Genomic DNA, 20,402 nt, shown 5'->3' on the forward strand with positions numbered 1-20,402 from the left:
GCTGCTGGAGTCGCGAGTCTTTTGTTGGGTGACCAGCACGCAGGTATATTTGCATGGGTGACCAATAGTCATCAGTCAATGAGTGTACAATACGTCCTACCTACGCTAAGCATGCGCGATTGCGCCAAGCTGCATGCAGAAGGCCAAAAATAATGCCGACATATCTTCCTCGCTGCGAATTCGTGATGTTTCACGTACGATGCAGGCATGCAGGTAAGACGCGCCTCGAGGCAAGCGAGCGGTCACGTGGGTGTTGACCAACGGGTCAAGGACAAATCAAGGGCAGATTCTATTCGGAGATGCGTGCATATGATAATTGGAGACAACGTCATATATGGACGTACCGCAATTTGGCTGTAGGGCCAATTGAGCCGTATTTCAAAATTGGCACTTATACGGCACCGTATGCCGTATTCAAGATTGCGCGCAGATTTGCTATGATGCGCGCAAACTTGAATTGTTAGACTAATCAAAATTTGAGTTGAATTGCGCGCGCAATTGGAATTCTAATCTGCAAGCGGAGCGTGTATTGGGCTCAATTACAGTCTCTGTGCGCGCAATGCTGATCTGGAACGCTAATTTTGTAATCTGCTGATGATAATGGATGCGCCCGCAGTCAGAAATGTAATCTGCATGTTAATTCATGTGATTCTCCTTTGATTGGTGTCTGCGCGCGCAGCGAAACATTAGTACGGCCACATTTGACGTACCGCAATTTGTTTGTACGGCATTTGTACGTCCATATGTGACGTTGTCTCCGAATATCATATGCACGCATCTCCGAATAGATTCTGCCCAAATCAAGTGCAGTGCAAAGAGTCAAGATTAACAATCTTGAATCGCGATGTTCAAGAATCCATCACGAACTGAAAATCGGACACAAGTTCGAACTCGAAAACAGCATTCGGACATTCACGCCGTATCGTCCAAGAGATACGCATCAACAAGTCTTTGATGATGATGATGATGATGATGATGATGATGATGATGATGATGATGATGATGATGATGATGATCTATTCGTGATGGAAATGCGGACAAGACATGAACAATGTCAGGCACCCGTTGCTACATCACACCTCGGCGCTACGAGATGGCCTGCTGGTCTGACCGAGAACCTGCATTTCAACGGCTTCGTCCGAGCCGGTAGGTGAAGAGCTTCGCCAAGGAGTCGATGCTGCGCTGACCTTCGACGTTGCATCTCCTCGACGCTCCGTGGCATCGGTTGGAGGACGTGCCCGTGTCTGACGAGACTCGGAGGGGTGCTCTGAAGCTTCTCCTTGCTCGCGTTTCTTATCCTCTGAAGCGCGCGGAGGGTCTCGCACGCCGACGATGCCCTGTGAGGTGTGCAAATGAGGTAGAGATCAGAACGGCCCGTGCTTGCCGCGCAACATCATTCTGACTGACCACTTTGCGAAGCCATATGACAGCTACTACGAGAGCGTAGGCTGATGCGGCAAAGCAGGCCCAGCCAGCAGCTCGGTATCCTTCCAATAGTGCTGCCTCTGGAGACTTTGTCGAGCTTGCACGACGTGTAACGCCAGCAGCGATGGACTGCACAACGGTGCAAGAAAGTTCAGTCGTTTCGCGAGGGAAAGTAGGCAGGCTTCGAAGATGATGCTCACACTAGTGATGGCAAGGCCAAAGGATGTCGCTAGCCGAGTTGTCGTATTGAACACGGAGCCAGCAATGGAAGCTTGACGTGGCCCGACGCTTTGCACAGCCAAGAGTTGTGCGCTGGGAAAAGCGAGATCAGGTCCAACTTGCAGTACCATGACCTTGCACAGCTCGCAGCGCATCAGCGTGGTGGATGTTTCGCACAGAGAGGCAGATGTCGAGAGGCAGCACTCACCCAAAACATGCCCCTCCAGTAGCTCCATTGAGGGGACATGAGACTGAATATCAAAGCGGCAGCCATGACCATGAGATCGCCACAGATGATGAGAATGAAGGTGGACACTCTGCTGACGAGCCATCCAGCAGCCACGTTGAGGATCAGACCAACGAGCACGAGTGGCAGGAATCGCACAGATGTCTCTAGCGGTGCTGTGAGTTGTACTTTGGACGAGGCGACAGAGCTGGACTTTGAGCAGCTATCATTGACGCTCCAAGCACATCTTTTGCTGCTCACTTTCTTGAAGGAATAGCGTGCTGAAAAAGGAGAGGCAGTTAAAAGTCATCCTGTGGAAAGTTGCAATTTAGCTGCTGCTTGCGCACCACGACATCTGTCTGCGCGCCATCCTGGAGCGGAGCTCACCAAGCGCCGAAGATGTAGAGCAGCATGGGCCCAAATTTCGGCGCAAGCAGAACCGAAGGGGGCAAGATGGGTCTGCGGCAAGGGCTATTGGATGACGGATCGGAAGCTGCAAGCGCCAAGTACAAGCGCTCCAGTCTGCGTTCCCAGGCCACAAAAGAGCAAAGGATGACGACGGAGATGGAGAGCAGCGAAGGAATGTACGGCGTGGCCCATGCCCTGGGAGCCAGTTCAGCGTCTGCCAGACTGAAGGTGAGCAGAATCAGACCACTGGTGACCAAGATTGCACCCATGTAGTCAAAGGTGGCCAGCGATTGACGCCATGTGGGTCTTGTACCACCTGTCAGATTGTCTGTGCTGTTGGCATCGCTCTGCCCTCGCAGCGTCCCATCGGTATGGCCCTCAAGCGGCACGGTTCTGCCTGTGATGAGCATCTCGTCGTCCGCTGGCAGCACAGCGATGGCCAAGGCGAAGAAGAGGGCACTGAAGCCGATGATGAAGTAGTAGATGGCGCGCCACTTGGTCGCAAACACGCCGCCCAACAGCAGCCCACTGAGAGGAGAGAGCATGCAGCAAGGCGTGGTCGGATCGTGGCCAGAGGCGTGTCAGGAGAGTCGACCGGGTACGCCATGGCAGGGCTGGGGGAAAGAGATACGCACATGACGTAGCCCACCGGCTGGCCTCCTCCCAAGGCAGCGAACGCGTTGTTCTTAAAGTTACCCTCTGGAATACTGGCTCCAAGCATTCCAACGCAAGCCGGAGAGATGAGAGCCACGCCGACACCCATTGCAGCACTAGCCACGATCAGCTGCTGTCCGCTGGTGACAAAGATCGTTAGGAGAGAGACGATCTGGGAGGGGGAGGGGGAGGGGGAGAAGGAGGGCAATGCAGCGGTTGAAGCAAGTGCAAGCGGAAATGACGCGCAGGGCTGAGTGAAGGCGTTGTATGGCACGAACTCACCATCTGCCAAGCAACGCCGATGAGGAAGGAGGGCCTCCTGCCAAAGGTGTCGGCCAAACCACCGAAGACGAGCAGCAGGGCACCATTGACGAGGGACAAGCTGGTGAGCGGCCATTGAGCTTCCTGAACCGATAAGCCCACATCCTTGGCGATGGAAGGCAAAGCGATGGTCAGCGCTCCGTTGAGCATGGTCGATAGCACAGTGCTTCCCGTCGCTGCGATGACGCAGAGCATTGCTCGCAGCCTGGGGTGAGAGGACAAGAGCGTGGCGCGCATGATTGCGTGGCGTAGCGCGGAGAAAGGAGGAATGGGCGAGGAGGGCGAGGAATGGAGCGCGTGAGCGTGAGCGTGTGAGCGAGGATGTGAAGGGTATGGAGTATGCGAGATGTGACTAGACTGCTCGCTATACCACTTAGACTACTGTTACATTCAGATTGGCAAGCAGGAAGCAGCCGCGGAACATCCAGACACAAATGGCCAATGGATGCATGTGCAAATCAAGAATTAATTCTGAATCGATTCGTTCTTGATTCTGGTTTCTGTTTCTGATTCTTCCAGCATGCATAGCATGCAGCAGCAGCAGCAGCAGCAGCAGCAGCAGCAGCAGCAGCCAGCCCGCTCGCTCGCTCTGTCTGCAGGCGCCATGCGCAGCGCCATCACGCACGCGGCCGCGGCCCAGGTGGAATTTGCATTTGCATGCAGGAACGGCGGGCGGCATTCAAGACATGCCATGGATGCTGGCTGATGTTCACGATGATCACGATTCTGATTCTCGGAGAATTTAAATTTGCCGTAATCATCACGTGAGCGGGTGAGCATGGCTGACCTCATCAGCTCTTCGTTGCTGCTGCATGAGGTGGAGGTGAGGTATCGTGAATGGCGCATCGTCATGATAGACGCGTGAATGGAGTAGCACGCACGCACGCGACACCATCTACGTGTGAAGAGGCTTGTCACATCAACACCTCCTCCTCCTCCTTCTCCTCCTCCTCCTCCTTCTTCACACTCGCGACTTCTCTGCACCACCTTCATGTCTCGTCACACAGATACATAGGCTCTTCCCTCTCCGTCCAGCGGTCACCTCACCAAGACGCTCAGCTGACTCGCACCTTGACTGGCGCTTGTCCCCGCTACTCGAGCCATCGCCCGTCATTCAGCGGCTACTCTGCCTCAGCACTCATCCTTTAGGTGCCGCACGCCCGCAGCTCCACCCAGCGCTTTTCCTTCCCCTCTCGCAGTTAGGTCGGTGCAGCGCGACAGTGTGCGCCATGCCTAGACCTAAGCGATCAGTTGCGAACAGCGCAGCTTCCGCTCCTGTGACGACGACGACGAAGACAACCCCTCCTCGTCAAGTCAAACCTGGCTCCTTACCACCCACCCCACCGGCATCGGAGATGAAGCAGATGCTCGACACGGCATCCAGCAGCGCAAGCACGGGGCGCCGCGGCGCATCACGCGCATCCAGGGGCAAGGCGGTGAAGGAGGAGGTGGAGCAAGTGGAGCAAGCGGCTGAGAGGCAGACGACGGGCAAAGACGGCGACAGCGCCGCACCTTCGTCGCCTAGCAAGCAGACGCAATCGGAGAAGAAGCTGAATCTGTTGAGGAACTCGTTGGACACTGGTCCCTTTCCTAATCACGTGGCCCCAACGTCGGAGCAGGCTTGGGAGGTGGCCCACGTGCTCAGAGAGTGGCACGGATACAAGGACATTCCACGCAAGACCACAAATATGCACAGGGAGGACAAGTTTGGTGGTTGCGGCAACGTGTGAGTAGCGCCATCAGGTGGGCCAGGCAGTGCGAAGCGCGCCCTCGGTCCGGTGGCTGGCCGGTCGAGCGGGCGGGCGTGCGAAAAAGCATCCGAATGACGATCCTCCTACAACCCTGCATGTGGACCCACTCCCCACACTCAAGTCCAAATGTGCTGGACGCCCTGATCAGAACGGTCATGTCGTGCAACACAAGCAGCAAGAACAGCACAGCAGCTCACAAGGCCATGTGCGAAGCTTATGGCAGCAAAAACTTTCAAGCGCTATTGGATGCTCCCCACGCTCAGTTGGCAGAAGTGATACGCTGCGGTGGATTGCATGACAGAAAAGCTAGGATCATCCAAGGGGTGAGCTTGTGTTGCTCGGCGACCTCGGCTTGCATGCCAACACGTCTGAACTGGCTGACGCCAGCAAGCATGCTCACATCACCTTCTCCTGCCCCCCCCCCAATCATACACTCAGATACTTCGACGCACCTCGGAACTGCACGGTGTACTCTCGCTGGATCATTTACACTCTGCTCCTGCTCGACAAGTCATGGAGGAGCTGGTCGCTTTTGACGGCGTTGGTCCAAAGGTCGCAAGCTGCTGCAGTGCCTTTTGCATCGGCAACGACGAGATGGCCGTCGATACGCACGTATACAGGCTTTCCAAAGCGCTTGGGTGGGTGCCTGACAAGGCCACTCGAGATCAGACTTAGTGAGTTGCGCATGCCGGCGTACGTGCGTCCGTCTGCATCAGTTCGCTCCAGCCTCCAATTCTAAACTTGTACCATGTCTCTCATCTCTCGTCCACAGTTTTCATCTCGCGGAACGTCTACCTTCCGAGCTCAAGTACGGTCTGCACGTCTTGCTCATCAGACACGGCAAGAGCTGCGCCAACTGCAGCGCAAAGGGCTTTGCGACGGATCAGAGGGCGCGGCGACAAGATTCGGAGGATGCTGACGAGACGGGCGCTAGGGATGACAGCAAAACCAACGTTGCCATCAAGAAAGAGGAAAGCGGCACACAAGAGCTTGCCATCAAAGCAGAGACCGAAGATGCAGGCGGGGTAGATGAGCAAAGGGACGCGAAAGAACAAGTGCGAGAAGTCAAGGAAGAAGCAGACAAGGAACACAAGGCTCCAGCTGCTCTGCAATCCGATGTGTGCCCACTGAAAGCTGCTGGACTGCTTGGCAAAGGCAAGAGCCGCGTCAAGAAGAGCCAAGCTTCTCCACCAGCTGAAACGCATGCATCTCCGGGCACTGCTGACGCGACAGGCAAGCGCAGAGGCAGGCCAAAGAAGGAGAGTGCGCCGGAGGACTCTACACCGGCAAGACGCTCAAAAAGACAAAGGGTCTGAATGTTGCCATTGAAGCCTACCGTCTCGATGCTCGCAATGCGACACATTTTGCTACCTGGTGATGGTCACTCGGAAGCCTTTGAAATAGACTGCTTGCGGCCGAGGCGTGGCCCATTCGCTAGCGCGCAGAGAAGGAGGGGTTGTTGTCAGTCAGGAGAATTGTGCCGCGTTCGTATCCAGAAGCAATCCAACTCACTCTCCGTGACCACCAAAGAAGCTGTGCGGGAGAGGCGAGTCAATACGAACTGCGACGGCGCGGATGATGTTCGCAGCAGCGGATCGAACGACCTTATATCCAAAGGTGCCACTCACGTAGAAAAGAATAGACCCTTGTGCGCAGCGGGAAAAGCGACTCGATCGAAATGCAGCACCTGACGACCATTACTGTACACTGTCAATTTGCCGTCTTGCACATTGGCGCCTATCCCCAGCTCGATGGTCTGGGTCAGACGCGTCCATGCGCCCCTGGTGAAGCTGAAAGATCCTCGACCTAGTGAAAGACCATAGTCGCCCTTTGAAGCGAAGGTCGAGTTCAGCTTCTATCACGACCTTGCGCGTCGCAGAGTGGGTCCGCGTGCTCACATTGCAAATGGTGTGGGGCGGAAGCTGACAGATCGCTGGATCTTGTTGCACCTGTGGGACTGTCAGCTCGATCAAGAAGACCAAGATGGAGAGAATCAATTAGGACAAGCGTTCTCTCGGTAGTTTGCAGAACTGTCGCGAGTCGAAATGAGGCAGAAGTCTTGAAAAGCACGTCGACCTTCCAAACCGTTTGCTTGACAGGCGGCATGGCACTCGGCTGTGGGTCGAACGATGATCTCGAACTGATGAACGAAGATAGCGTCATTTGCTGAAATTCGATCCCAATTCTCGATCAAAGCCGTGTTGCAAGCGAGGCGCACGCAGCGTGACAGCATTCGCGCTCGTGTATCGCTCGGGCTGGGGAGCTCTGCAGGTTCAATGCGAACAGACTGTCAGACTCACGATACATGTACAATTCTCCTGCGCCCTTCTTACCCGGCAATTGACGCTCGTCAGAGGGGAGAGCTCGACGTCGAACGACCCGAGCAGCAGCGCGACGCGGACTCACATCCGGTCTCCACATGAACCTTGCGCTCCAGCAGTCGGACGCTTCATCACCACCCGAGCAGCTTTCCCGCCCACCGTACAAGCCGGGTAGCTTTCCCCCCTTGACCCAATCGAAAGAAGCGGGAAAAAAGACAGAGTAGGACAGAGTGACGGCGAGTGCGGATGTGAGGTTGAGTGGTGTTGCAGCGTAGAATTGCGTTCCTCCTACAGGTTCTGAGCCAGGATTTGACGAGCCTACGGGTAGAGACGACACTTCAGCGGCGTGTGGGCATCGTCAAGACACCCCGAGAAAGGAGCTCACCGGGGGGATAATACACCTGCAGGACCGAGTCTGGTGCGTTGCTTACCGCAGCCGAAAGTCCCGCATTCGCTTTGACTACAGAAGAGCGCGGCTGAACCACTCGCAGGGGCTGAGCAGATTTTCCCAGCATTGCCGCTGCTTGCTGAGCGCCAGAGGAGTACAATGTCGTATTCCTTGCTTGCTGGGCTTGACCTGCAGCCCCTTGATTATCGGCAGAGGCAGGCTGTGCTCCCCCAATATCAACTTGACCCCCCGTGCTTCCGTTGGCGATTCTGCCATTACCACTCTGCACGTCCTCGCCAACTTGACTCGCACTCAAATTAGCAGTCTGTGCTGCAGGAATAGCGAGTGCGGGAGGCGGTGGAGCAAAAGCGTAGTCTGGCAAACCGTTAGTCATGACGTCCATGTTTGCCTGTCCAGAACTGAAACGAAGAATGTTGAATGAGGTCATGTTCTGAAAGTGCGCAGGTAGCGACCAAGATTGACCGGCTTTGATCGAGCTTGTGGGCCATGCGATGTGTGCACTCGATCCGGCCTCGCTGCCATCTTCCGCTGAGCCCGGGACGCCTTGCGTGGCTGGTCCACGCTGGCCATCCTCTTCGCTGCCATTGTCATCTTCCTGCTCACTCGAGCCGTGAGCGTTACCGTCATCGCCCGTTCCTGCATTCTCTTCTTGCTGCCCTTCTTCTGCGCCTGCGTCTGCATCCGTATCATCCTCCACCTCATCATTTGCTCCTTGCCAAGCGGCTCGAAGAGGTGCCATTGCTGTCGGCGTCGCAGGGGATGATGGCGATCTCGTACTTCTGCGCCCCACGTTGTTCTTCTCATTCTCCTTCTTCTGCTTCGGCACTACCAAAAGCAGCGGGCGATCTGCTGCCGCTTCTGCCGCCTCGATCGCTCGTGCACACCTTCTCGAAAGCAATGGAGGCAGATCCTCTTGAGGCGACGCCTGCATCGGAGCTGTACGTGAGCTGTCTGGCGCAAAAGTGTGCGCTCTCCCTTGACGATACATGATCGCCAAGGTGATGCACAAGCACACGATGAGCAGCACCTTGCGCCTCTGAACACCACCGTCGCAGTTACTGTTCGATCGAGTTGCTTGACATCCTTGCCCAAGCTCTGAGCCCTGGATGGATGTGTTTCGATGTCTTCGAAGGCGCGTGTACGACATACTTGAACGAAAGACACACACACAAAGGGTCTGCTGTGTGTGAGCGAGCACTGCCTGATCCTAGCTGTGGCGAGAAGGAGCAGTGATGTGAAGAGAGTGCGAGTGAGGGAAAGCAAATCGCAAATGTCTGCAGACGCGCAAAATGTAGCGGAGCAGGAGATGCTGATTTGAGCGTCGAGAAGCATCGCTGTTCTTTCCGGACCCCCTCTTTTGTCAATCAACACGGCTCTCCACTCGTGACTCCAGTCGGCGGTGAACGGGGCAAGCAGTCTCTGGCAGCTCCAGCAATCGGCTCTCTAGGTGGAGCCAGAGCAGCTGCAGGATCATTCTCTCCTTACCACATCGATGCCGATGCTGCTGTATACAAGCGGTGCGAAAGCCGGTCAGCCGCTGAGCAACGGCAGAGGGCGTTCACACGGTAGAACCTGCTTCAACATCCGCCTGTCCTGTCCTGTCCTGTCCTTGGCCGAGCTGCTGTGATCCCTATCAATTCGGCTACTATAGCAAAGCAATTCATTGAATGGATGCTGAGGTCCAACGTGTGCCATACTTGACTCATACCACCGTCTCTCTTCCGCCAGTCAAACGGTCACGAGTCTTGAGGCGCGAGTGTGAGCGTGAGCGTGAGTGTGGGTCGGAAGACCATGGCTTGCGGCTGGCAGGCAGGCAGACAGGCAGACAGGCAGGCAGCTAGGAGACGCGAGTGCATGCATGGCGATCGAGGGGCGAGGAATTTGGCAGCATTAACGCGGCCCATTCATACCACGCAGCGTGTCGCGCGCGCGCGCGGTTACTCATAGTCACGTGAGTCCCATATGCCAAAAGACTCACGACTGCAGCAGATTGTTCCAGACTGCACTCAAAGTGTGAGCAAAGGTCTCCGGATTCACGCGCGTATCAGCACAACACGTGACTATCATGACACAACGCGCGCGTGAGACCGTGCGGAGCAACCGGGCGGGCGGGCGACTTCCTGCTGATGATCGATCGCGAGCTGCTGCTCCGTGCATATACGCGTGATGGGTGAGCGTCACGAGCCACGAGCCGCGTGAGTAGAGAAGCCAAGTCCGACTTTGCGTGCTTGGATGCGTAAATGTTGAATGGCAGCTAAGCAGCACGCAGCACGCAGCACGCAGGCCAACAGCCATGCAAGTGTGTGAGTCGCAGGTGGAGAGCAAAATCCGACTTCCCAGCACCCGTGCACGCCGGCCCACCCGGCGAGCAGCAGCTATGAGCGAGCGGTGCGAGCAGGCGAGGGAGCGCAGGCAGTTGTATACTGTATACCTATCCACATGCAGCAGTAGTAAGTAGTAAGCTGTCGGTGACTGAAGCACACCTGGCCATCCATCATCTTCCAGCTGCGATGCACGGCTGCCATTCGTGATTCCTCACCCTCACCCACACCCACACCCTCATCCTCACCACCATCATTCGCTCACGCAATCCATTTCATCCCCATTATTCGCTCAAACACACACACACACACACACACACACACACACACACACACACACATACACATCGCACATCATGGTCAAGGCTACTGTCATCGGAGCTGCGGGTGGTATTGGCCAACCGCTGTCCCTGCTGCTCAAGCAATCCACCATCATCACCGATCTCGCCCTGTACGATGTGTGCGTATGCGTACCTTGCATCTCAAAGGAATCCGCCATTCAAAAGTCGCTGACACATTCCACCTGCTCGTGTCTCCTCTCCCACACAGCGTCAATGCTCCTGGTGTCGCTGTAGACATTTCTCACATTGACACGCCCAGCGTCGTCCAAGGCTACCTGCCAGACAACGATGGTCTTGCAAACTCTCTCAAGGGCACCGACATCGTCGTCATTCCTGCTGGCGTGCCACGCAAGGTGAGCGTCGTGGCAGACTTGAGATGGCATGCTGCCAGCGAGCTTCGAGCAGATCGGGCAGAAAGCGCAGACTCTAGGCACACCGCACTTCCCTTGGCGGCGCCGCACCGCCTTTCTTGCCTGGTTGTGTACGCTCTCATAGCATTTGCGACCCATCAGCTTTCAACGTCATCAGGCTTCCTCAGCGACATCTATTGACGTGCGCTTCTGCCCACTCTCCATTTGTAGCCCGGCATGACTCGTGACGATCTTTTCAACGTGAGTGTCATGCCTCCCTCATTATGCGAGCTTCTCACCTTTGCCGGCACTTTTTGACACCGCTTCTTCCACAAACTTGCAGATCAACGCTGGTATCGTTCGTGACACTGCCATTGCTATCGCGACCCACGCTCCCAAGGCATTTGTGCTGGTCATCAGCAACCCAGTGAACAGCACCGTCCCAGTCGTCGCGGAGGTCTTCAAGAAGAAGGGCATCTACGACCCCAAGCGGTGAGACCTCGCGAGCTGTGAAATTTGCGCAGCAAGTCCAAGGCTGACACTTAGACTGCTGTGATTTCTCGCCCCCCCCCCCCCCCCCCCCCCCCCCCCCAGCCTCTTCGGTGTGACCACTCTGGACGTTGTCCGCGCCTCCACTTTCGTTTCAGAGGCAAATGGCGAGCCCACAAAGTCTCTGGACTACTCTGTCCCCATCGTCGGTGGACACTCTGGAGAGACCATTGTCCCTCTGCTCTCCGCTTCTCAACCGGCCATCAAGTTCGATGCCAGCAAGCAAGCTGAAATCGTCAAGCGCATCCAATTCGGAGGTGACGAGGTCGTCAAGGCAAAGGCTGGTGGAGGATCGGCCACCCTTTCCATGGCTTACGGTGCGTGAGACCATTCGTCGCTGCGCATCTTGCTACCTGCTGACGTTCCATTCCTTTCACGGACGTGCATGAGCAGCTGGTGCTCGCTTCGCAATCTCCGTTCTGGAGGCCGCTTTCGGCGGCAAGTCCTCGACCGAGTACAGCTACATCGATGTCAAGGCTATCGGTGCCGGAGAGTGGTCGGGCGTGGTCGGAAGCTTGGACTTCTTCTCTGTGCCCGTCAAGCTTGGCAAGTCGGGTGTCGAGAGCGTCGGCTCTGCGCCCAAGCCTACCGCAGAGGAGGAGAAGCTTCTCAAGGTTGCGCAGGACCAGCTCAGCGGCAACATCTCGAAGGGCGTTCAATTTGTGAGTATTGATGACGTGTCATCGGCATGCCGCGTCAATGTCCACTGTCTGCATGAGCTAATCGCTTGTACATCTGCAGGTCGCTGAGACTGCTCAAAAGGCAGGTCTCTAAACGCGCGAATGCAGCGAGGTGACCTTCATTGCCAAAAGATGATAGACATGCCCTGATGAACCTTTACGGGATGCCAAAGAAATACATCGCTCAATGGACCACGCGTGTGCATTCGCGAATGTGTGGAGCCCTAGTCCAATCGGCGTCGTAGGCTGAAGCGCAAGCAGGCCGGAGATGGCGGAGTGGTGTCCCAACTGCAAAATTCTCGAGCACGAACAAATTGAACAGCGCCTCTGGCCCAACTTGGCGCTGCGGGTGTTGACGAAATTGCACTCAACTGCAGCGACCGCTCGTGATTGATCGCATGAATTGGGCGGCGCTCTCAAGCATTGGCAGCACGCAAGACGTGAGCGGATTACAGATGCGCCAGAAGTGGGGGGCGGGGGTATCGAAAAGGAACAGGTGTTGGAAGGTTAGATGCGAAAGAGTGGGGGAGATAGGAGGGCACGAAGACGAACAGAAAGCGCACACGGAGCAGCTTGTATGCGCGGAGGAGCAAAGTGCAAAAAGAAAGAGGGCTGCATGGAAGTACCCGTATCCGCCCAAAGCGTTCATTGCCGCAGACTCCCAAGGTCACCTATATCCCGAGCTTGGCAAAGGAGGAAGAGGCGCCCCTCCAGGACCTCTTGATGCTCGTTGAATAGCGGGAGGTCTCTGTCGAGGCCCACCTCCAGCCGATGCTGCTGCTGCTCCCCCGCTGCCCATGGCTGCCTGCAGACTGCTGATCGTCGCGAATTGCTGTCTCAGAAAATCCGTCGTGCCGGGTCGCATACGAAGCAGACGCAGAATCACTGTGTTCAAAAAAGCCCGCAGTCGCGCTTGCGGTGTCAGTTTCGATGCGTCGCAATACGGAAAGCGCACAACTTTGCCCCCAAAACTCGCTTCGCTGCGCATCCCGAGACGAACCCTTGCTGCTCACCGTCCAGACTGTCATCCTGCTCCTCTCCCTTTTTGTCCTGCTTGCGCTTCTTGATTGTGCCAAGCGATCTTTGTTGAAGAACGCTCTTGTTCTTGGCGCGTCTGGAGGGTGCCCGACGGAGTCTCTGTTGAAGCTCGCGAACGCACGCCTCCATCAACGAATCCGTGTTGGCATCGTGATGTAGAGTGTATGCTACAATTTCGCGATACTTCGGTCCTTGCACTATTTCAAAAAAGAAGACATCCGGCCGCTTTGGTCAGACTGGTAATTGTTCGAGACTGAGCGAAATGGCAAGATGGCTGACTCACAGACTTCCAGGGGCACCCCGTGAGCAATGCCGGTTTCCTCGTCGTAGGCGTTGAAGTAGTTCCTAAGCATGCTCAGCCATTTAAAAACCACTTCGACTTCCTTGCCCGAAAGCTGCGGCATGTCCGAGGGAGCGTCTGATAGAGGTGGCAGCAGGATTGCATCGATAGTGTTCAGGACCTCTTTCCACACTTTAGTGAGCACTAGAAGAGATTCGCTCTCGCTCAGATTGCCTTTCAGAGTGGCTAGACATTCGTCAAGATAGTCAAGAAGTGGCAAGATAGCTCCTTCGATCTCCTGATCCGTAAGCTGGGCCGGCCTCTGCTTCTTCGGCAAGTCAGCTTGCACAGGCGGTATCGATGGTCCGTTGACATTGGTGCTGGCGAGCGCCTGAGCGTACAGTGCCTTGACATTGCCCAGCGCTTTGTCCAGATTGATGCCGCTGGTCCTGACGAGCGACTTCAGAACTTGCCGGGATAGGCATTGCCTGATGAAGATGCTCATCTGCAGAAGGATCCGAAGATGCACCTCTCATCGGTCAGCAAGGAATTTCTCACTCTTTCCTCGCGAGAAAAGCAACCCACCTTGTCCACAATGATGCGAATCATGTCGCTTTCGCACCGCTTTAGCGATCGGAACGCTCTTCCGAAGTGGAAGAGGATGTCATCCTTTTCACCTTCCATGCTGACTCTGGTGAGCAACTTGCCCTGAGTATCGAGATCCAACCAGAGCTCATGGGCTAGATGATCGGCAAAGTATCTAGGATCTAACCTCAGGTAAGCTCTGCCACAAAGCACATGATCTCCGACCAGCTTCCGGTCCCACACAGTTGCGGCCAGCCACATTTGCTTTTCTACAGGAATGTCGAAAGCTTCGTCCCATCTTGGATCGGGCGTCTCGTAGATTGTACGGGTTTTGGCAATCTTGTTGCCCCTCTCGTCGCTCAAAGTAACGAAAGAATCGATACGCGCTGTAGCTGAAGAGGACTTGATAGGCTGAAGGTTCTCCCCCAGCACGAGTTTGATAGTGAAGATATACCTATCTTGAGACTGCTTGTCCGGTACTCGAGGCCCCTGGGAGGTGATGATCCTAGCTTGCTCATCTGCGTCAATGCGTTGGTAGATCTTGTCGAGCAATGACCGTGCCGCTTCAATATTGTTCAGCTTGACGCAGGACTGCCAAGAGAAAGCGATGCCCGCAATGAGCAAAAGGCGCCATAAGACGAAGCGTTGTCTGACTCACAGTGGGTTGGAAGTGGAAAGGCTCGACTCGCTTCTCGCCCTGCAGCGTCTGCTTGGCTTTGACCATCCACGCGGATTGCTTCGACTGTACGTCCTGATCATCTGCCGTGCGTGGAAACATCTCTTCCATGAAGAGCTCCTCCACTCGACTACAGTATTGCTCAATCGATCTGCTCACGGTCTTCGCCAGACTTGTCAGAAATCGAGCATTGCTGTAAGGGTCGGGCCAGTCCATGCTGGATATGAAGTCTAGTGGCTGTTGAAGCGCACCGAATAGGTCGTCTATGGATGAGCTGTGAACAGCTCCCTCGCTTTCGATGGGCTGAAACCGATCAGAGGAGATGGCATTGTTGACCCACTCGCCTGTCTTCTTCTCGGTTAGAGTCAGCCATTGGTGGATATGGGGCTCAAACCATTCGGAAAGCACGAAGGATAGCTCAAGATCGGGACAGAATGCTGCATGCATCCGTAGCAAGCCCTTCACCCTGCCATAGAGCGTGTAGACATCTTCGAATGGCAGAGCATTCCGGTCTCGCCGCGCATGGTCGACAATTTGCTGCTTCATCGAGTCCAAATCGTCGAGATAGAGGCTGACTTGCTTTTCCAAGAGCAGCGAGACAGGGTCGACAGATCCTAGCACTGGTTCAGGGTACTTCCTGTCGATCTTCTTAGCTCCTTTCTCTACCCATTCCAAAAGTTGCACGAGTGGTACGATCTCGTTGTCCACAATTTGCGAGAACAGATCCGTCGTCTTTGCGGTGTACTCGTGGATGGCCATGATGCGTATCCGGTCTTTGAGATCTTCGACAAACCTCGACATGTCCAAAATTTCGCCCTCAAGCTGACCATCTGCATGAACAAGACCTGACTCGTGGAGATCGGTGATGAGAGCGAGGTAAGGTTGGACATCCTCCGGGTCGACATTGTGCATATCTTGAAATGCCTCGTGAATGAACCGCATGAAAGACTCGAAAAGCGATGTGCACACTTTGACGAGTTGCTCGTGGTCGCTCCTTGTCCAATTTTCGAGGTTTGTGTCGGTCATGGCGTGCTGCGTAGCAGAGAGGGCCTCTGAAATGCAGTCGAGCGGCACCTCCCCCCTGTCATACCTGTACTTGATGACATCGAGGTTGGTCAAATCACGGAACGAGCTCATCAAACGCCATCTCAGCGAGCAGTCGGCGAGTAGCTCGACGTGGGACCGTGATAAGATGCTCAGAGAGACCTCTTCATCTTCAGCCTGGTATTTGATCTGCTCTAGATCGTAGTCGATGCACAATTCCAGAGCTCTTCGATAGTATGCCCTCGGGTCGGGCGGAATGAACGTGAAAGCTCCGAACGTGGCCTCTTCATCTTCCGGATCCTGCCCATCGCCCGCGGCAGTAGCGTCCGCATCTCCCGCGCCTGGACCACTGCCGCCGTCCTCAGCACCGGCGCCACTACCGGCGCCGGTTCCGGTCCTGGGGTTGATGTCCGAATTGGTTGTGCGAAGCAACTCTGGGTTAGCTCGACACATTTGCGCCATGATTGAGGACAAGTCTTGCAACTCCTGTCCTCGCCATTTTTGATAAGCTTCATCAGACTTGAAGTCTTCTCTCCGTGCGGGCCAGGAGGCCTGAAGGTTGATGTTCTTTACGCAGTGCTTCAGATCTATCATGGCAGCCTGGAGCGTCCCGGCGTATGGAGCTATGTTGGTTAGCAGCTTCGCATGGGCAGAGGGCAACCGGTAACTCCTCGTGTATGCGGTAACAAGGGGTCTCACCTTCTCGGTAGCAGTAGCTTTCATGAAATCGACATCTTTTCGCAATTGCTCTTCTTCGACCTGAAACAGCTCGCCAACAGTGCGAATCATTGCAGACTCGGCAATCGGATTGCCGCCCCCCACAGCAGTGACCGAGCTCGCTGCGCTAGCCCTCCTTTCCGTGGCCAGTGCATTGGAGGAGGAAGCTACAGCATTGAGATCCGCTCCATTCGATTCCCGTTTCTTCGTCGCGTCGGGGTCAGCTTGGCCCAAACTGATGGGAGCGGGAGAGAGTTTGGCAGAGTAGCCATCCAGCCTGTCGGTGAGTTCTCGCGACACGCCATGCATAGTCTTCAAGCATTCGCGCACGATCTTGACGAATTGGCCGACCTGCTTGTTGAGTTCCTCCTTCCACCCATCCCCTTCTATCCTCGCTCTGAGAGTCTTTTGCGCAGATGTGACAAAGATCAAGATCAACTCCTCCACCTTCCTGTTCTCTCTGAATTGCTTCTGCAGGGAAGCCTCCTTGTAGGTGCCATAGAAGACTCCGACGGTCTGTCGGAGACTCTGGTCATTGTAGTAGGGATCCCGTCCCATGGCGATCCTTTCGAGCCTCTCACTGAGGCGCTTCAAGAGCTTTTCGGGGAATCGCGCAGCTTTGGAAGTGAGGCTGACATCCCTGACCATGTCTGCCAAGCCGCTTAAGCTCATCCAATCCGTCTTGCTAGTGGATGCCGAAGCAGCGGCAGCACCAGACGCCTCGGCCTTTTTGATCGTCGCCGCAGGCACAGAGGGCGGCACTTCGGTGGTAGGAGACTTGGAATCGGCTCCGGCTTGGTGCCGCTGCGCCCAAGAAAGGACCGATACTTGGAGCAGGAACTGATCACGGCAAAGTAGGCGGATCGTGGTCAATACCGTCAGCTCGACGCAAGCCTGCGTACATCATGAGCGGGAAGCATACAGCCTCTCAAGGATCGGTCACACTCACAACATAGACATCCCCATCCGTCATGCGCTCCTTGGCACTTCTGGTGCTGCGAGTACTGCGCGTCGTCATGATGTCCGAACGAGTTCAAAAATGGAGCGCATACGAGGACATAAGTTGGCGAAAGTCGCGCACTCGATGCTCTCGATACGCTCCTCCCTCTTGAGCAGCGTAGTGTGCCAAGGGGACCGGAAAAAGATCGCCACTCGTCTAGCAGTGATCTTGCAGCGCGGAGAACAGCCTCTAGGTCTCGCGTGTATGCAGACTTGTGACGACGATGGTGCTGAAGCCGACACTGGTTGCTCACGTTGCGGAGGGCGCAAATGGTGCCCGTCGAGCAAAGCTGAGCAAAGCCAGCCAAGCTCGTGCGTGGCCGATGTCTCGAAAGTCGTAGACTGTATATTCGCACAAAGGAGGAGCGCAATCGGAGGGGTGAAGATGACGAATGGCTTGTCGGCGAGTGCAGCGCGACTGCGGACGCTGTGCGATCCCGGGACTTGAATTTGGTGACTGCGGTCGTGAGTGAATCGGTCACAGTGTGAGTGACGATGTGTGTGTGTGGATGATGGGTCGATGGTGATGTTGCTCATGAGTGCGCTGATATGCGCGACGAATCTGATGCAGATTGGGTTCGAATGGAAATCCGAATGGCCTTCCTTACGCACGCACACAGCCTCGCTTGCTTGCTGATTGATGCCGATGCCCTTGCCCGTCGGTGCTCTTTCGTGATGTCTACGCGTTCGATCGCTGTGCGAGCTGATGATGTAGGATGCGCGCGTGTGTGCTCTCGAGCCCGTGTGCCTCACGCTCGGCCAGCTGCACTCACACTCGCGCGGCGGAGAATCTGGGGTTGATGCAAGTCACGTGCTAAAGCCCGAAACGCGCGCTCACGTGCGATGCAACATCGCAATCATGAATGTGAATCTTGAATTTGAATCTTGGATTAAGCTGTTGCGTAGCAGTCAAGCGTCAACAGCCAAAGTGGTGAGCTTAACAATTAAAAGCCGCCTCCACCGCGGGCAGAAGCGTATACACAGCACGGAGCAGCGTGACGCACGGGCTGATCGGGCAAGGCTGCGTTGTGAGCCATAACATGCAGCAGGGACTCATGACACGATTCGATTCGCACTCGAGACTCACGTTTCGCAGTTCGGGCATGTCGCAACTCATCAGTCGTGAGTCGGAGAAGCTGGGCCGACAGCTGCTTGCACACGTACACTTGTGACTACAGGTGCACGCACAGCTTGTTCTCCTTATGTGACAACCACCATACTCACCCTTTATGAACAGGTCGCATTGTAAGCACTCCCACCGAAACCACTCAATTTCTACAAGTCAACATGCTCGCTCGCACTGCGCTTGGCCGAATCGCTGCCGTCGCCCCGACGGCCAACGCTGGTAGCCGCCTTGGCCTCGCTAGCATGTCCATGGGCGTGCGCTCCAAGCACACGCTGCCAGACCTGCCATACGACTTTGGTGTGAGTCTGCTTTGCCAGGGTCGATGCTGGCTGCGCGCCGATGCGGTTGTATGCTCACCTTGACCCGACCGTGCCCTCTTCTAGGCTCTCGAGCCCTCGATTAGCGGACAGATCATGGAGCTCCACCATCAGAAGCACCACCAAACGTACGTCAACGGCCTCAATCAAGCCGAGGAAACTCTGGCAAATGCTGTTGCCAAGAACGATGTCAAGGCTGCCATCGCTACTCAAAAGGCTCTCAACTTCAACGGCGGAGGTCAGTAGCTCAACCGCTATGCGCAGTGCCACTTCGTTCCGTGCCACTGACCCAAATCGAGCGCGCTACGACGACACGCCCCACGCAGGTCACGTCAACCACTCTCTCTTTTGGCAAAATCTCGCTCCATCCAAGCAAGGTGGAGGAGAGCTCTCCGCAGGTCCGCTCAAAGAGGCAATCGAACGTGACTTTGGCTCTCTGGACGGGCTCAAGAGCAAATTCAATGCTCAGCTGGCTGGCATTCAGGGTTCTGGCTGGGGCTGGCTTGGACTCAATCCTTCTACCGGCAAGCTCGACATTATCACCACTGCAAACCAGGACCCACTCCTCTGTATGTGTCGACGCCAATTCACGTCAAAGTTGTGACGCGAGAACGTACTCGGTCTGACCCGCCCACGATTCTCCTCACAGCTCACGTTCCATTGATCGGTGTTGATGCTTGGTGAGCATGGAAAGCACTTTCACTTTGCGCTACGCTCTCACATTGGAGCAATTGTTGCGGTTTGTGATGGTAACACTCACCAATGGTCCTGTACAACATCTTGCGCGTACCGCAGGGAGCACGCATTCTACCTCCAATACCAGAACGTGAAGGCAGACTACTTCAAGGCCATCTGGAACGGTGAGCGCCGCTTTGAAGCGGTCAAGACGGAGACGCGACGGACTTACATATCATGCTGCTTTCTCCTTGCCTTGATAATTTCGTGACTGCTTCCGAGTAGTCATCAACTTCAAGACTGCCGAGGAGCGTCTGAAGCAAGCTCAATAAGCGTGATGCTTTGCGAGAGCATGTCGGAATCGGGCAACTCTACAGTCAATCGGATGAATCTAGAACATATCGTGCACATGTTTTCGGCTAGAACATATCGTGCACATGTTGTCGGCGTGTCGTTCGTGGGTTCAGAGGGAGCAGCGGCGCTTGAACTGGCGCGGACGTTTTCATTCGAGGGTCGGCGTGCACTGACGACGGGCCGTTCCCAAGTGTGTCTAAGAGTCGTGAGGCAAGCACAGGAGCCTCAAGTCACAGTTCTGCAGCGATTCTCTGGATGACATGTGGCGGACACTTCCACGCCTGTGGGCTGTGGCCAGCGCATGTCGTACAATCAAGAATGGCATATACGCAGCGTGTAGCTGACTGACGACCGTGCAGGCAGCAAAAGGCGTGCATACATGCGAGCGAAAGAGTCGACATCATTTCCTGTCGACAGTCCAGACGAAGGCGAGGAGGGCGAAGCAAGACGACGCTCGAGTACAACTCGCGTGCTTTGTTGTGCGCACCCCTGAACCTATCCATCTGTGAGACACTCGAGATTGCTTGTCGCTCGGGCGTGCCTATTGAATGGTTGAACCTACTCTTAGCGCCGCGAAACGGCGGTAAGTCAAGGTCGACCAGAGGCGGGACAAACT

General features: G+C 55.5%; 6 protein-coding genes across 6 annotated transcripts; 3 read left to right on the forward strand and 3 right to left on the reverse strand.

The window, feature by feature from the left end:
• Positions 1–951: 951 nt before the first annotated feature.
• Positions 952–3,694, reverse strand: IE81DRAFT_322760 (MFS general substrate transporter). Its single transcript, XM_025513738.1, has 8 exons — positions 3,215–3,694; positions 2,914–3,104; positions 2,258–2,806; positions 2,132–2,181; positions 1,853–2,058; positions 1,626–1,778; positions 1,408–1,554; positions 952–1,337 (listed from the first exon to the last, which is right to left on the reverse strand). The coding sequence occupies exons 1-8, from the start codon at positions 3,488–3,490 to the stop codon at positions 1,074–1,076; spliced, it is 1,836 nt and encodes a 611-aa protein (XP_025370210.1). The 5' UTR covers positions 3,491–3,694; the 3' UTR covers positions 952–1,073.
• A 452-nt stretch (positions 3,695–4,146) lies between these two features.
• On the forward strand, positions 4,147–6,707 carry IE81DRAFT_322762 (DNA glycosylase). The gene is made up of 4 exons (XM_025513739.1): positions 4,147–4,979; positions 5,126–5,327; positions 5,443–5,678; positions 5,777–6,707. The coding sequence occupies exons 1-4, from the start codon at positions 4,483–4,485 to the stop codon at positions 6,318–6,320; spliced, it is 1,479 nt and encodes a 492-aa protein (XP_025370211.1). The 5' UTR covers positions 4,147–4,482; the 3' UTR covers positions 6,321–6,707.
• IE81DRAFT_289202 (polysaccharide lyase family 14 protein) lies at positions 6,372–7,650 on the reverse strand (the record flags this gene model as incomplete). The annotated part of the gene is made up of 6 exons (XM_025511806.1): positions 6,372–6,438; positions 6,517–6,537; positions 6,633–6,832; positions 6,903–6,961; positions 7,305–7,329; positions 7,411–7,650. Coding segments are annotated over 6 exons (612 nt in total), but the record flags the coding sequence as incomplete, so codon positions are not given.
• Positions 7,651–10,411: 2,761 nt separating this feature from the next.
• Positions 10,412–12,044, forward strand: IE81DRAFT_289211 (NAD-malate dehydrogenase; the record flags this gene model as incomplete). The annotated part of the gene is made up of 6 exons (XM_025511808.1): positions 10,412–10,515; positions 10,605–10,749; positions 10,978–11,007; positions 11,090–11,238; positions 11,341–11,612; positions 11,689–12,044. 6 exons carry the CDS (start codon positions 10,412–10,414, stop codon positions 12,042–12,044), a joined length of 1,056 nt encoding a protein of 351 aa, XP_025370213.1.
• A 263-nt stretch (positions 12,045–12,307) lies between these two features.
• Positions 12,308–17,598, reverse strand: IE81DRAFT_102072 (hypothetical protein). Its single transcript, XM_025510018.1, has 7 exons — positions 17,265–17,598; positions 16,298–17,155; positions 14,537–16,198; positions 13,879–14,469; positions 13,297–13,798; positions 12,952–13,210; positions 12,308–12,860 (listed from the first exon to the last, which is right to left on the reverse strand). Exons 1-7 carry the CDS (start codon positions 17,331–17,333, stop codon positions 12,647–12,649), a joined length of 4,155 nt encoding a protein of 1,384 aa, XP_025370214.1. The 5' UTR covers positions 17,334–17,598; the 3' UTR covers positions 12,308–12,646.
• A 775-nt stretch (positions 17,599–18,373) lies between these two features.
• IE81DRAFT_322765 (manganese and iron superoxide dismutase) lies at positions 18,374–20,051 on the forward strand. Its single transcript, XM_025513740.1, has 6 exons — positions 18,374–18,739; positions 18,824–18,995; positions 19,084–19,326; positions 19,407–19,437; positions 19,553–19,617; positions 19,718–20,051. Exons 1-6 carry the CDS (start codon positions 18,602–18,604, stop codon positions 19,762–19,764), a joined length of 696 nt encoding a protein of 231 aa, XP_025370215.1. The 5' UTR covers positions 18,374–18,601; the 3' UTR covers positions 19,765–20,051.
• The last annotated feature ends 351 nt before the right edge of the window (positions 20,052–20,402 follow it).

Source organism: Ceraceosorus guamensis (assembly GCF_003144195.1).
Source record: "Ceraceosorus guamensis strain MCA 4658 unplaced genomic scaffold IE81scaffold_23, whole genome shotgun sequence".
Taxonomy (NCBI): Eukaryota; Fungi; Basidiomycota; class Exobasidiomycetes; order Ceraceosorales; family Ceraceosoraceae; genus Ceraceosorus; species Ceraceosorus guamensis.

Bases quoted from the DNA above. Each gene is read 5' to 3' on its own strand.
- IE81DRAFT_322760 (XM_025513738.1), bottom strand. From the start codon at position 3,490: ATGCGCGCCACGCTCTTGTCCTCTCACCCCAGGCTGCGAGCAATGCTC. The intron at 3,105-3,214 runs GTGAGTTCGTGC...TCCCCCTCCCAG, and splicing joins TCGGCGTTGCTTGGCAGATG to ATCGTCTCTCTCCTAACGAT. The intron at 2,059-2,131 runs GTGAGCAGCAAA...CCTCGTCCAAAG, and splicing joins CACGCTATTCCTTCAAGAAA to TACAACTCACAGCACCGCTA.
- IE81DRAFT_322762 (XM_025513739.1), top strand. From the start codon at position 4,483: ATGCCTAGACCTAAGCGATCAGTTGCGAACAGCGCAGCTTCCGCTCCT. The intron at 5,328-5,442 runs GTGAGCTTGTGT...TCATACACTCAG, and splicing joins AAGCTAGGATCATCCAAGGG to ATACTTCGACGCACCTCGGA. The intron at 5,679-5,776 runs GTGAGTTGCGCA...TCTCGTCCACAG, and splicing joins GCCACTCGAGATCAGACTTA to TTTTCATCTCGCGGAACGTC.
- IE81DRAFT_102072 (XM_025510018.1), bottom strand. From the start codon at position 17,333: ATGACGACGCGCAGTACTCGCAGCACCAGAAGTGCCAAGGAGCGCATG. The intron at 14,470-14,536 runs GTGAGTCAGACA...TTCTCTTGGCAG, and splicing joins CTTTCCACTTCCAACCCACT to TCCTGCGTCAAGCTGAACAA. The intron at 13,211-13,296 runs GTGAGTCAGCCA...TTTTTGAAATAG, and splicing joins CGGGGTGCCCCTGGAAGTCT to TGCAAGGACCGAAGTATCGC.
- IE81DRAFT_322765 (XM_025513740.1), top strand. From the start codon at position 18,602: ATGCTCGCTCGCACTGCGCTTGGCCGAATCGCTGCCGTCGCCCCGACG. The intron at 18,996-19,083 runs GTCAGTAGCTCA...CGCCCCACGCAG, and splicing joins TCTCAACTTCAACGGCGGAG to GTCACGTCAACCACTCTCTC. The intron at 19,327-19,406 runs GTATGTGTCGAC...TTCTCCTCACAG, and splicing joins AAACCAGGACCCACTCCTCT to CTCACGTTCCATTGATCGGT.